At 46.5% G+C, this 15,000-nt stretch overlaps 1 protein-coding gene across 1 annotated transcript in view; it reads right to left on the bottom strand.

The window, feature by feature from the left end:
• Positions 1 to 15,000, bottom strand: part of prex2 (phosphatidylinositol-3,4,5-trisphosphate-dependent Rac exchange factor 2) — a gene marked incomplete at its 5' end in the record, with an annotated part of 116,394 nt that overhangs the window by 72,456 nt on the left and 28,938 nt on the right. Inside the window, 4 exon segments of the mRNA XM_080542652.1 lie at positions 5,046 to 5,190; positions 6,080 to 6,229; positions 8,518 to 8,621; positions 11,178 to 11,311. Of these exon segments, the coding sequence (XP_080398778.1) occupies positions 5,046 to 5,190; positions 6,080 to 6,229; positions 8,518 to 8,621; positions 11,178 to 11,311 (533 nt within the window).

The following is a 15,000-nucleotide window of genomic DNA, read 5'->3' as shown; positions in this document are numbered from 1 at the left end:
GAGACGCAGTCGACCAAATACCCCCCCCCCCCCACACACACACACACACACACACACTTTTCTACTCTTCTCTCTTCACAGAATAGCCACACTCTCAGAATTCCCCCTCGTCCTTCTGTTCCTTGTCTCCTTCTTTCCCCTCTTTTCCTCCTCTCTCCTCTCATCTCTCATCTCCCGAGTGACTCGACAGAGCCAGGAGAGAGACCCCCCCCCACCCCCTCGCCTCCCCTTTGGAACGATGTCGATTTGTCAACCCCCCTGTACCCCGCGAATGGAGAGAAAAACAACGAGGACGATGTTTGGATTCCAAATCTCTCATGGCCTTTCGACAAACAGAGGTCACTTATGGAATGACTGGCAACGTGGAACAGCTTCAAGCTGTTCTCCCTGGAAGACAAACACACAAGTCTTTTATCACGCTGCCATTGACAACAGGCCTAATGGCACTATCGGAATGTTTGTCACCATGACTTTGCATAAGGACGTACAACTACTGTTACTAGGCAGATTTTACAGTACCGCATAACCGACGCAGGATGCGTAGATAGAACCCACCTTAGGCAACCCAAAAAAACATTTCCTCTGAAACCGTTTCTATTCTTTAAGGTCCGGGACCCGGTCCGTTCTGACTAAAGAAACGAACGACAAACAGGATAAACATTCCTTTAAAAGATCAGAGAGAAAGAAGTGTCCGATGTAGGGAGAGTGGCAGTTATCTCTCTGTAATATGGGTTCAGTGGAGAATCCTCCTGAGTCTGTCTCGTCGTCTCTCTAGAGCCGTGTGTTGGGGGGTATTATGTGTGGACAGAGATATGACCACCGCCTGAAGACGACCGGTGCCAATGAGTGGTTTCTCTTAGATATTAAACCCTCCCAGGGATCCCAGACCACAAATAAGCTTCCACTGTTAAACGGGAGGAGTTCCAGACGCAAAAAATAGCCCCACTCCACTTCTCAGAATCACAGCTGGACAGAAAGAGAAAGAGAGGGAGAAACAGAGACAGACAGAGGGGGAGAGAGAGGGAGAGAAAGAGAGAGAGAGAGAGAGAGAGAGAGAGAGAGAGAGAGAGAGAGAGAGAGAGAGAGAGAGAGAGAGAGAGAGAGAGAGAGAGAGAGAGACAAAGGCAATGTGGTTTTCATCAAACAAATACCATACTCCGGTTCATCCCATTCACCAATTATACATCATTATGGACTAGAGGTTTCAATGGACCGAGGAGGGCTATACTACAGCTACAAGCAGGGACTTTCCTACGCCTCCATACATCCATAAGTGTTCACAGAGGTGTACAGACTACAGACTAGCAGAGCTTGTACCTAGAGGCATAGGTTCTCTTTTCTTAGGCTCCCACATAGAAGCCTTGCAGCCAGTATGGTGGTTTCAAAGTCAGAGAGGCGCCCACTCATGACCAATATATGATCCCTCTTTTAATCTTTTTTAGCTGACAGACCCATTCCCTCCCCCGGATCGCGGTGGATCTGGTATTGTCTAGTACAGACCAAAGGAGAAAGTGTTCCCCATTCCAAAAGCCCTCTACCATGTATCCCAGCCACAACTATGCCCCTGTTGGGAGTTTTTCTGGGTGTGTGTGTGTTGTTTTCTTATTTGTATATCTCTGCTTTTAAAAATAGCTCTCATATTGAAATGATAATATATAAGCAACAGTCATGGGAGTTTGACGAATAGCAGTCAAAAACACAGACGGGTTCTTTTCGGGGAAACAAACAGAAATGAATGGGTGTGATGTGAAAAAGAGATATTAACAGTCAGAGACTCGCAAATAGCTTATAGCCCTACCGACAGACTTATTGACTTGAGTGGTTTATGACAAAAAAGTAGCAGGACCAGGACTAGGGAGACAAACTAACAGCTAAGGAGACAAACATCTCTTAAGAAATTTGACGGCACCATATCTGTCTTCATATACACTTTCCATGTACTCTCAAAACACTGTTTAACACGCATTGGCTGTCACATATATACACGATATAAACCAGTCTTTAAACAGACAGAGCTCTCTCTCAGAGCGACCACCAGATGGTAAAGGCCTTACTTTGACTCATCCAGACCTCACTCCACATGGTGTCACATTGACACTCTTACAGCCAGGCCTAATGTCAAAAGCAGGCTTGGTTAAGTGGCGTTTAACTAGGGGAATGAAACGCTGCCCTCACATCTTATGACAGGTTAACAGCATAGCACGTATACGTACTGTAGAAAGGAAGTGAGGTTAGTGAGGCCCTTCTCTCTCTCTCTCTCTCTCTTCCAACTTGGTAGATATGAGGTGAGTTCCCCCATTAAAATGTAACACGCTTCGAGACTTACCGAACAGCACTATATGCTATGAACGCAGTGTGTTATTGTAGGTTGAATGGTTTAAGGATCAGGTGGTTACACTGCATAGTACACTGTTGGAGAGTTGGTAATGGGGAGAGGACCAGAGCTCACGTACCTAGATGATTGGAGTTACAAGGGCACCACCTCCCATTATCAGAGTTCAAAACAAACAGTTTGAGAACACCATCCTAAAGTCCACGTACGAAGTTTCCATTATGTTATTGAAGCCAGAAGAGGAAGAAGTAGTGCTTACGTTTGACTTTTAAACCATTTAGGTTTCAAGACAAACTTGTTGACAGTCTGAGATGTGGCTTACAGTAGAATTTGCACAACTAAAGCACGTAAAGGGACACTTCACTTATTTTGAATATCACATTCTTTATCTCCAGCACCATACCAGTGCCTATAGCATATCGTTAGCCATCATGCATATCATAGCATAAAAGCCAGTCATGCTTCACTTGGGGTCAGCTGAGCCATCTTTGTATGTAGTGTCAAAAATGCCTATGTCAAAGAGATGACTTGGGCAGATAGTGATTTTGGAATGTAACAAGCATTCTGCTGATGGCATAATAATATGAATAATAATATGAATAATATGAATAACTTTATTTGTATAGCGCTTTTCCTGCAAACGTTGCAGCTCAAAGTGCTCCAATCATTATATAATCATAATTATATAAAATATTTTGTCATTTAAAGGCTATATTAAAAAGATGTGTTTTTTAGTCTTGACTTGAACATATTTGCTGAGGTTGCATCCCTAATGTAAACTGGCAGTGCATTCCACAATCTGGGTGCGTGAAATGAGAATGCAGCCTCACCAAATCTCTTCTATTGTACATGTGGTACACAGAGAAAACCAGCGTCAGAAGACCTGAAAGCTCTATTGGGCTGATATGCTAGCAAAAGGTCTTTCAGATATTCTGGTGCTGTGCCAGTGAGAGCTTTATAAACAAGTAGAAGGATCTTGAAATCTATTCTGAACTTAACAGGAAGCCAGTGTAGAGTCTCTAAAATAGGAGTTATATGCATAGGCAATAATGCACAGTGAATCAGCAGTGTTGGGAGAGTAGAGTTAGGCAGATATCTCAATTTGGCCAAAAAATGACTACAATTATGCTATGAGATATGTGAAAACAGTGATATTCTACAGTCTGTTGAAGTCATTGGGGGTAAAAAAATAAATATTGAATTGATTGATTTAAAAAAAAATCGGCCACAAACACACTCCCACTGGCTGGCCCACTCTAACCCAATGACATCATAAGGGGGTAATTTCCCTAGGAACCTTTTCTCATATCTCTTTGACTACAGAAGGTAAAGAAGAAAAAATGATCAGCGCTTTCACATTATGTAAGACACGGGTATGGTGCTGGAGATAATGAATGTGATGTTAAAAATGGGTGAAGTGTCCCTTTGACATCAAAAGCATTAATCTTTGATGTGATACAAGCTAAAGGGCTGAATGCTGTCTTAAAAAGACATGGAATAAAAACATCTAGATAATTCAGTATCACTAAAAGGCAAGTTTGGGGGAGAGGACAACCTTTAAAAGTTCTCTCTGGTGAGTAGAACAAGGACAACACGTGTTTACACTCAAACCAAAAGTCAACATGGCAGATGTTTAAGTGTACATGCTGTACACCACACACACACACACACACACACACACACACACACACACACACACACACACACACACACAGTCTAGTCTCTGCACACACACATGCACACACTCACACACACACACACACACACACACACACACACACACACACATTCAGATGCCTTTACACACACAGACACACACATACACATACACACACACACACCGTACAGTTCTCCAGTGTAATGGCCTTTACACGGTAGTTACCTTGTGCATTTCTCGGTGGAGGGCTTAGTCTAATCCTGCGCTGGGAGAGAGAGAGTGGCCAGCGGAGCCACAGAGGGATATCTCCCAGTGATTTATGACTGACCTTCAATGGCACAGCCGCCGCCCACAGATATTCTACCAATAATCCTTGAAAAGAAGATTCATGGCTAAATCCTGCTGGATTTCACCCCCCCCCCCCCCTCTCCCGGGCCCGTGACTGAACGGCACATACACATAACACAGATTCTCCGGGGCTAAAAACGCTGATGCTCCTTTTTCCACTCCTTTGACAGATTTCAAAGTGAAAGGAGGGAGGGGATGGAGAGACTGATCCTGATTCAAAGCTTTGCTGGAGGGTCTAATCGCCTCTGTGGAAGGCATTAGGTGTAGGTGCAATTACTGGCGCTGGAGTTGATCCATGTGGCCACGATGGTACTCTATATGTGTCATGGTAACAATGGCAATTTTAAACACAAAGCACATGTGTGCAGATACTGTAATCCACCATACAAGACCGTCGTGATCCGGGTTTGTACAATCAGATTCTTTACATACAGTAATCCAGTCAACGATAGCCTATTCACAACACAGCATCCATCATCTCGTTCTACAAGTGATGCTGCATTCACATGCTCCACAGAAAACAATGGGATACAAAAATGGTGACGCACATTTTTTTCCAATCCTATCGGTCACCGGGAGGATTTCCAATTGCTGAGCAGAAAACGTATCGTCATCAGAACACTCGGCAGAACCCACTACTCATTAGACAGGGTGGGGGAGGGGAGGGGAGGGGAGGGGGGAAGTGAGGTCAGCGTGGAAGGGCCTTACCTTCCCAGGAAGCACTTGGGGAAGGTGGTAAGCTTGCGTTTCCTGTCCTTGATGAGGTGCCCCAGCTTGGTCATGAGATGGTAGAGCTTCTCTCCCTTCTCCGACACCATCACCCACGTATCCTGTTCCATCCCCAGCCTCAGTGCTATGGAGAGAGAGAGAAAGAAAGAGAGAGAGAGAGAGATGAGGCGGGAGTGAAGGGAGAGAGAGAGAGAGAAAGCTGTTATGAAAGCATCCAAAACAAAGACACAAAGAGAAAGAGTTTACAAGAGAATTGATCAGCGGAGTACAGCTTGAACACATCCCACTCCTGTGTGTGAGGTTGCGTGCGACGTCCCGTACGAGCATGTCCTCCCCAACAGCCTGTTTATCCCGACAGCCTGCTTTCTCTCAACACCAGGCTAGGGAGGCTAACACATGGCACAGGCCAAAACACATATGCTTCTCTCAATGGTTTTACTCCAGCATAAGGGGCCCAAGGTCATGTCTAAGCACATAGCACATATGACCGCATCTTGTCACACATTAGAACAGTTAAGGATGCCATATGAAATGTGTGTTAACATCCCATTCTGGGCCCTGTGCTACTTTTGACGTATTCCATTGTCGCTCTGTGTTGCTGACAGCGATTAGGAACTGAGGTGAGGTTCAAGTCTTCACACCAACCGTAAGCTAATTAGCAGTCCCGTCTCACCTTTGGCTAATTGTTTGTCGCGTGGCTAATCGTGACTAATCACGCTAATGAACGCAGGCGTGAAGCGTTTAGTCCACGGCTCGATGAGCAGTGCTCTCTTCAACCTGTTTACTTACTTCAATGCATCAATCAATATGTAGTGGGGAAAAAAGAGAGAATCCTGTCCGTTGAATTGATTTATTCGACCTGCCATTTTGAGTGTAATGTGTGAAAGGTTGCAGCTGCAGTACGTCTTGATGCATAATGTTAGCTAACCCCCCTTGTTCAAACACACATACGCACACACAGACACACAGACACACACACACACACACCAGCACTAGCTACTGTAACTACTCACTTTTCCTCCTCTCCCTCTCCTTCAAGATGGCCTCCAGCCACTCCTGCTTCTCCTCCGGAGTCTTCGCCATGCAGACGAACCACTTGTTCTTCGCCGTGTTGTGGATCTTCCAGCCGTTGTTCACGATGTTTCCGCTGCTGTGGTAATCAGCTGCGTCGCAGAAGAAGAAAAGACAGAACATAAAAGTCAGAAGCCAGAACAGTGTCGAGCTGAAACCGTTTGTACCAAGGCGCCACTTTGTGGCTGTGTGTTAGTCTTAAGCTACTTTTGAGTTTCTCTCTCTCTACCAAGTTGTGTTTAAAGGAACTATCTATCTGTCATCGGCGACACAGATGACAAAGTGTATGTACCTTCTGGGTAAACAGAGGAGCGCTGAGCCCTGTTAGGGAGCCAGGGTTCAGAGCCAATGAGAACAACCACATGAAACAGTCCCCAAGAAAACACAAGCAGTCATCCAATGAGACGCTGCAGAGGAGAGGAGAGTCTCTGATTACTCTGATTAGAGGACCGTGGGTTGCCACACACGCCACACGGAACCAGGAACACGGGATACAGAACACAGAACATGCCCAGCAGTTCCCCCTGAAGGGAAATAGTACATGGGTAGTATGTGTTTACGACTCATTAGTCTATGAGGGAGATCTGTGCTAGAAGAACCACAACATTACCTCGGGTTATTTCACATTAGCTTGATTTAAGACTACCGCAGGAGCTCTCGGAATTACCTCCCTCTCTGCAGTAGTAGAACATCACTCAAACCTGCTCCCTTTATTCCTTACGAAGGACTTTTGGACAAGACGTGTGTTGAGGTTGTGAAGAAGTACTGTAGACTGAGTGCGGTGGTCCTAGCCCACGGCCTTTCCGTGACATGACATTTTACACAACAAATGGGGGGGAGAGAGAGATGAAATGGCATTTGGATTTTGACACGTCCTCTACAGTGAGATGCAGGGGGGGGGGGACTCAGACAGATGCATCCTCTTCCAGGGCTACTCAGAGAGAACGAAAGTGAATCTCCTATCCCCATGCAGCCTAAAAAGAGCTGTAGTGCCGTGTGCTTTAGTTTATCAAGGGAGCTCCGTCAAGCACTTTATTGATTAACTCTCCACTGGCCTAATGATCTAAATGACTGAAACAGATGTGGAGAGGAGCATCTATCAGGATTATTTACCACGGAGGGCACAGAATACACCCCCACCCCGCAACCCCTCTCCGCTCCTGAACCCGGATTGATTCAACAACACAAGACAGAGCCAGAGAGGCGAACCAAGAGACGACATGCACATGAATGTTCTGAACTTCAAATCATCGAAAGACCCCGACTGTCTATCAAAGTGATGTCATAGTGACCGCAACTATCATAGTGATAGCCAGTTAGTGCAGAGAGCAGGGAATGGAAACTTCACTGTTCTACAGCTCAGCTCAGCGTTAATGCCAACTCAGCTATTTCCATTTAAGAAAACATCAAGCCTTTTCCATGCACGACCTCTGTGTTTTTCTTCTCAGAATGTAACTATACACAACACGACTCAAACACCATAAATCATCAACTGTAATCTGATCGGTGAAATACAAAATAATGAGCAAGACGTGATTTCCTATGCTTTAGAGAAAAAACAAGAAAAGCACTTCTTTACGACCTCAGTCCATGCCTGGGAAAAGTCTCAGCGCTTTCATTATGTTGGAATCCGAGCCGAAATAATCCTGTCGCTCTGCATTTCAGATTGAGATCTCTTGGTCTGCGGAGCGGGAACACCCACGAGTTACCGCGGTATGGCCCGTGGTGTTTATCCTCCTCCTACCCCAATCCCATCCATCTCACAAAAATACCCAATATTAAGTCCGCTGGGGACGGAATGATTGCTTCTACAAATACAACTGATAATCAGTGGCTGTGTGAGTCCAAGGCGCACGGCCCGCCAGGGTTCAACAAGCAGGACGGAGCGCAGGCCTCGTCGCCCTTCTGACCTTCAGCCCGTCACGACTGGAAAACAGACCCGCCCAACGTAACTGATGACAGAACGGTGGAAGGATACGCTTGAGAGGGAGAGACGGGCGTCCGAAAGCGTGCCAGGGCAGAAATTGGGTAATAAAATGTTATAATGCTAGGGGAGAGTGGTTGAAGCAACACCAGACCAGTTTCGTGGCTACATGTGGACTCACTAGACTGTAAATTGAAGCAGTCTTCTAGGAACATTCATACAAACGGCCGGGACAGCTTCTAACCCCATCGATTTGTTTGCCTGTGAACTGATTTGCTGTCAAAACTCAGGAAACTGATTTTGTTTACATCGGAAAAATGAAGGTTGCCCTATCTAAAGTTGTCGTATCTAAACATATCTAATCTTGCATGCACAAAACACCTACTGAACAGGTTGCAGTATGAACACGGCCACAATTATGGACAGGAATATGAACCTGATTGAGGAAGCCCTTACCTGTACCATCATCCATGTTCTCCACCTCCATCACCTCGGTGTTGATGCGTCCTCTGAACAGGTACCGAGGTCCCTCAGTGGCAGCCTTGCTGTTTTTTAAACGCCTAGAAAGAAGAGAAGATCATTTTGTCAACCAACGTTGCTGTGGACTGACGGTATTCAAACCCTTGCTGTGACTGCCACTTGTCCACGGATGACCCTTGTACATCAAGCAAATAGTTTTCTGTCAAACCGTTGCCTGCTAACTCTCATCCAACGTACGTTTCTGGCTAGCCGATGTCTCGTTGTGACGCACCAGCAGTCTGTCTAACACTAGGAGAGATGGTTTCGAGGAAACAACTGAGGCAATATCTAGGTACATAGATTCTGTGTCGGTCCAGTGATCCCAACCAAGACGTATGAAATAATCCCAAATAACCATAGGCGACCAACGACCAGAAGGAGGTGCTCAACAAGAAGAAACTGGTGTTTGCCGGAACAGTCCGGAATCTGGTTGACAGGAAAGAGACACAACAGGAGGTGAACAGGAAGACGGGAAGGGTGAGAGGTTTGTATAAGGGACAAGGTACGTTTTTCTGTTCAAGTGTGTTGCTTGAATACATTTAACTAAACAGTAGGCTCTCAATAGTATGTGGTATGGTTAGTATGTAGTAGATACATTTAGTAAAACAGTAGGCAGTGTGAGATGTCGGACTTGGTCTCTGTAATGTGTCATGTCTAATTTTAATTTTAATTTAATTTAATTTTGCCATTTAGCAGACGCTTTTATCCAAAGCGACTTACAATTACGAATTACAGGGACATTCCCCCTGGAGTAACTGAGGGCTAAGTGCCTTACCCAAGGGCACACTAGTAGTGGTGTGGTTTCAGGCGGGATTTGAACTCACAACCTTCCGATCCCAAGTCCAACTCACTATCCACTAGACCACCACTACCCCATGTCTACATGTCAGACACTAGGGCTGTCTGACTGACTGGGCATTAAGAACTTGGCCAGCGCCCCCCCTTCAGGGATCAGCAAAGACCTGACCTCAGTTCAGGTGAGAGGGTGCGCCTCTCAACAGCCAGTCAGCTGACTTAGTTCTTCACTTGCTTTGAAGCGGAGGGGCAGTCCCACCCCTCCTCTCCCGGAGGAGGGCGCAAGCCAACCGGAGGGCGTGCTTGTGATCAGGGAGGATGTTGTGCAGCAGAAGTTTAAGAGCACTGGGGCACGGAAGAGTCCGTGGAGGCCTGATAACATCAGCAGGCTGAATCTTGAAGCACTGCTCCGCTCAACTAAAGTGTTGTATTCCGCTTTCTCTTCCAGCGGTCCATTGACCCACACGACCATTCCATCTTTGTGGAAGAAATCCATTGCTGTGCCGATTCCAAAATTCTTCACACAGGTCACAGAATGTACAAATACAGTACAGAGCTATTGCTCTGACCTCTCTTATTGTTAAATCTCTGGAGAAAAATCCTAAAAGCACAAGCTGTTAACTCTACCAAGCAGAGTTTGACCCTTGACCCTCTTCAATTTGCATATGGCTCTGCAGGGGGAACAGATGATGCCACCCTCTGCCTTTTAAACCTTCCGTATCTGGAGGGCAGCAACTCATGTGCACTTACTATTTACAGATTTCTCCTCTGTGTTTAACATCATTCACCCGTGCATCCTGGCTGACAGACTGAGAGAATATTTTGATGCAGATCACTGATCACTGATCACCAACTTTAACTGGGAGGTCCCAACAGGTCCCAATCGGCAATACACTGTCAGATGTGCGCTTCACATCATCCGCAGGGCAGCTTGCTGTCACCGGTACTGTATCATCTGTACACCGACAGTTGCCACAACAATTTACCAGGACATCACATGATCAAATTCGCCCAATGAAACAGCTTTGATCAGTCAACTTAAAGGAGATGAGAATGAACCCCGGTCCTGAGTGACTTCATTGACTGGTGTGATTATGTGAATCTGAACAAATCCAACGCCAAGGAGATGGTGATCGATTTCCGAAGTAACACTCCACCAATGCCGATGGTGATTAACGGTGAGCTGATCAAAACAGTATAGCATAGCGGCTCGGTCCAAGCTCTACTGGGATCCGTACACCGATGCTATTTTTAAAAAAGGGACAGCAGCAGCGGATGTATTTCCTAAGGAAGTTCAACTCTTTTCATGTCATGATCGCACCATTGTGATTTTATCTGACTTCTATAGAAAGCACCCCGAGTTATTGCCTGACCTGCTGGTGGGGGAATATGAAAGTGGCACTGAGCACTGATAAGGAAGATTGGGGGCAGCTGTCATCTCTCTATCTGGCAAGAGCCCTGCAGAAGGCAGACAAGATTGCGCTGGATTCTTCCCACCCCTCCACCCTGGACTCTTTCCACCACCTCCCCCCCCCCCCCCCCCCCCCCCCCCCCCCCATCCTGAACTCCTCCCTCCAGGCCGTAGATGTAGACACGCCAGGGTGAAAACCAACAGAGCAAAAAAACTCTTTCATCCCCAAAGCAATCATGCACCTGAACAAGACATCGGATATACATATGTTAGAGCTAAAAGAAGACAAAATGCTTCCACTTTTCGAAAAAAAAACTTTTTTTCAAAGCTGGTGCCTTGAGCTATACCGTCTCTGTTCAGGTCTGTGGTTAGAGGGAGAAAGAGGTGTCACCTGTTCTTCTTCTTGCAGTACACCAGGAGGTTGTCAAAGAGGAAGAAGATCCTCTCCTGGATGTTTCCAGCTGAGATTTTCAGCAGCACGCCGTGCATCAGCATCTCTGTACACGTGTCTGTTATGTTAGAGCCCTGGGGACAGACGGAAAGACAGACAGACACAGACAGACAGACAGACAGACAGACAGAGAGACAGACAGACAGACAGACAGAGAGACAGAGAGACAGACAGACAGACAGACAGACAGACAGAGAGACAGACAGACACAGACAGACAGACAGACAGACAGACAGACACAGACAGACAGACAGACAGACAGACACAGACAGACAGACAGAGAGACAGACAGACACAGACAGACAGACAGACAGACAGACAGACACAGACAGACAGACAGACAGACAGACAGACACAGACAGACAGACAGACACAGACAGTGTTGAGAGTCAGTGTAGAAGGTATACTCAACTTATGAGACACACACATGTTATTCACACACTGTATAATACGTATACTGCACTATAGTCATTCCTTGGCTAGTGAATAAACGACGCATGGTCTCTGTTTGGGGGTCTGTGTGCGAGACGTGGCCTTTCCTGTTCTCTCTCGTAAAAACACGGCCCACTTCCTCCACAGTAGATTGCTTGGGGACTTTCAAGTACAGGGTCCGTTGCTAACTCCTATACAATAACATCCCGTTCCCAGTCACACCATGTGTATTGGGCTGTGGCAGGTCTGGTCACCATATTTGCCCAATGCCCCTGCTGAAAGCGATAAACTGTGCAGCCTTTTTACCTCACCTTGTCTGCGTTGGGAATTTATGTGGCGTGTTTGATCGGCCCTGTCAGAGCTAAAAATAACCCTCCAACGCACAGAGCCAGAAAATGTGCTAAGCATTTCCTCCTGTTGGAGAATCCACAGGCCAGGGCTCAGACTAACTTTTTTTCCCCCTTTTTCTCTTTACCTCTCTTCTCTCTCCCTCCCTATCGCTCCCTTGCTTTTGCCCTCATCTCTTTTTATACCCCCCTCTCCCTCATCTTCAGCCACCACCCCCCCCCTATCTACCTTTTTAGGCCTCTACTCAATCGCACTCTCTTTTTTTTTTTTTTACCCTGTCCGATATCCTCTCCTTCTCTCCCTCTCTGTCAGAGCTCTCTCTCCCTGGCCTAGTTCATGACACCAGATGTTGAGTTAATTGTAGCCAGTGAACTGTGTGTATGCCAGATTTTGGAGAGTGGGGACCAGCTTGCGTTGGTCACTTTAAGAACCTAGCAACCAACGCCTGATTGGTCCACACAACAGACTAATCCCCTACTTCCTGTTCAGCAGTACAGACAGTGCAGACACTTCCTGTGCCAGATACGCTCTAGGCCAGCAACAGAGCCTCTGGCCACTGACATCTCCCCAGGGCCATGGACTAGTCTTTAATGAAACACTACACCTCACATTTCTCTCTCTTTTCCCTAGTCTCTCTCACTCTTTCTTTCTCTCTCTCTCTCTCTCTCTCTCTCTCTCTCTCTCACTCTTTCTCTCTCTCTCTCTCTCTTCTCCCTCTCTCTCTCTCTCTCTTCTCTCTCTTCTCTCTCTTCTCTCTCTCTCTCTCTCTCTCTCTCTCTCTCTCTCTCTCTCTCTCTCTCTCCTCCCTCTTCTTTACCTCCCTCTTCCCTCTCTCCGGCGGCCAGCTGTTCCATAGAGAGGGTATTAGAGACTCCGGCGCGAAGCCTAAATAGCACTCTACAGGCTGACATGACTGTTTCATCTAAATCTAAATCCCTCTTTCTAAGTGTCAGAGGAGAGCCAGCCATAATAAAGGAAGAGAAGAGAAAGGCAGGGGAGAGTAGAACAGCCTATCTGAGTCATTACGCTTCGACAACACAAAAGGAGAACAAGCGTATCCTGAACTCCAGATGATCACAGGCATCAAGGCGTCAATTAGCAGGAGAGAAAAGTGAACTCGGTTAGAACTTTTAGTAGAAACTTAACAGCTCCCAGCAGACCGTTGAGAAACTAGGCCTACATCACGACACATAATAATAATAATAATAATAATAATAACTACTAATACTCTTTTAACACCACCACCACGTCTTTTGGGTTTTTTTGCGAAGTGAAACTTTAGTTTGTAGAGTATCCCTAAGGGACACGGTACCACGAGAGCGACCTAGAAACACTGACAACTCGCAATCATCGCCGCGGTGACCGCTGGCATCCATCGCCATGGAGACCACAGTGGGCCATCGCCCCGTTTTTCTCCCACGGGCGGTGACCCTGCCAGGAGGCCCCCGGGGCACACAGCTGTGGAGAGGGTCAACACTTAAGGAGTAATCTGCACCGGCTGGAAACAGCAACGGAAAAACTGAGGCCCTCGCACTCGTCCCTTTCTCTCTCTCTCTATCCATTCCTCACCCACCTACACACACCACCAGACTCCAGCTCTGCGTCTGCTTCTCTCCATCTGCTTCTCTCTCTTTCTCTTTCTCTCCTTTTTCTCTCTCCATTTTCTTTCTCCCTTAGTCCCATCTCTCTCGAAAAAAAGAACAAAGTCTGGCGGGCAGCAGTGTGTCCCGCTCCAGAATGAGCTAATGTTTATAATTAATAAAAGGATTGAGGAAACCATAGAGCAGCTCCACTAAGGCCATGCCGTGCAAATGTCATGTTACCCCACCCAGGACTGGGCCTGATTCTGAAATATTTCCCTATTCTTAGCTCTCAGTGTATTTGTGTGTGTGCGTGTGTGTGTGTATGTGTATGTGTATGTGTATGTGTGTGTGTGTGTGTGTGCACGTGTGTGTGTGTGTGTGTGTGTGTGTGTGTGTGTCTGTATGTGTGTGTGTGTGTGTGTGTGTGTGTGTGTGTGTGTGTGTGTGTATGTGTGTGTGTGTGTGTGTGTGTGTGTGTGTGTGTGTGTGTGTGTGTGTATGCGTGCGTGCGTGCGTGCATCAAGGACTATTCTCCCAATGTGAAGTAACATTCAGGCAAAGTGCCATTGACGAACCACCAAAGCCTAAAACAGACACACGATTGGCTTCCAAGAGTTCATTCTGTACTTCATAAACAAGCTGTAATTCAGGGGAGAGAGAATGTACTAGGAACACCATGTTCGCTTAATTGACAATAGTAGGATTCCCAAATTGTTCCCGTCAATTTTCGTCCTCCAGAGAGGCTTGTGTGACAGAGTTGGCCGCAAACAAAAGAATGTTTAGAATGTCCCTCCTTCTAGATGGGCGTAACAGTGTGGAAGGATCAGGAGACCGAAATGTCTGCGTCCATAAAAAACAAAACATAAACAATGAGATGAGAGTCACTATCATTTTTTAGGCCCCGTCTGACTTTCGCAAGACATTCCAGTTCCATTTTTCCCCCCGTTAAATCTTGACCAACTGTTTTTGATTCTGAAGTATGTGTTTTTTTGGTGTGTGTGTGGACTAGGAGTCTGGCAGAGCTCATTGCTACATGAGCTGTCTACACCACAACAACGCTCTCTGTTGTCAGCTACGGGCCTAAAACAACACAGAGACACGGACGCCGGCCCGCTTCGGTCTGATGAGGGGAAGACAGGGCCCATCTTCTACCGCAGCGAATCAGAACGATCAAAGTTTGAGGAATTTTTCAAACGCTACGAGGAGGATTCGCCCTGCCAATAGCGACATCATAGCTCGGTATATAAACTAAGGCTTTGAGTTGGAAAAAAAAAACACTGCGTCTTGTTCAATCAAAAAACTGCTAACCGGGCTTGACGCGGTCACGGTGTGTGCTTGATTGAGCATGGCAGCATCAAACACGGGGGGGTTCAATACTGGAAGCGGTTTGAGTTTGAAAT

This window comes from Nansenia antarctica (assembly GCF_963989245.1).
Source record: "Nansenia antarctica genome assembly, chromosome: 12".
In the NCBI taxonomy this organism is placed as follows: Eukaryota; Metazoa; Chordata; class Actinopteri; order Argentiniformes; family Microstomatidae; genus Nansenia; species Nansenia antarctica.
Note: the sequence above shows the minus strand (reverse complement) of the source record. Positions and strands in the feature narration are given on the sequence as shown.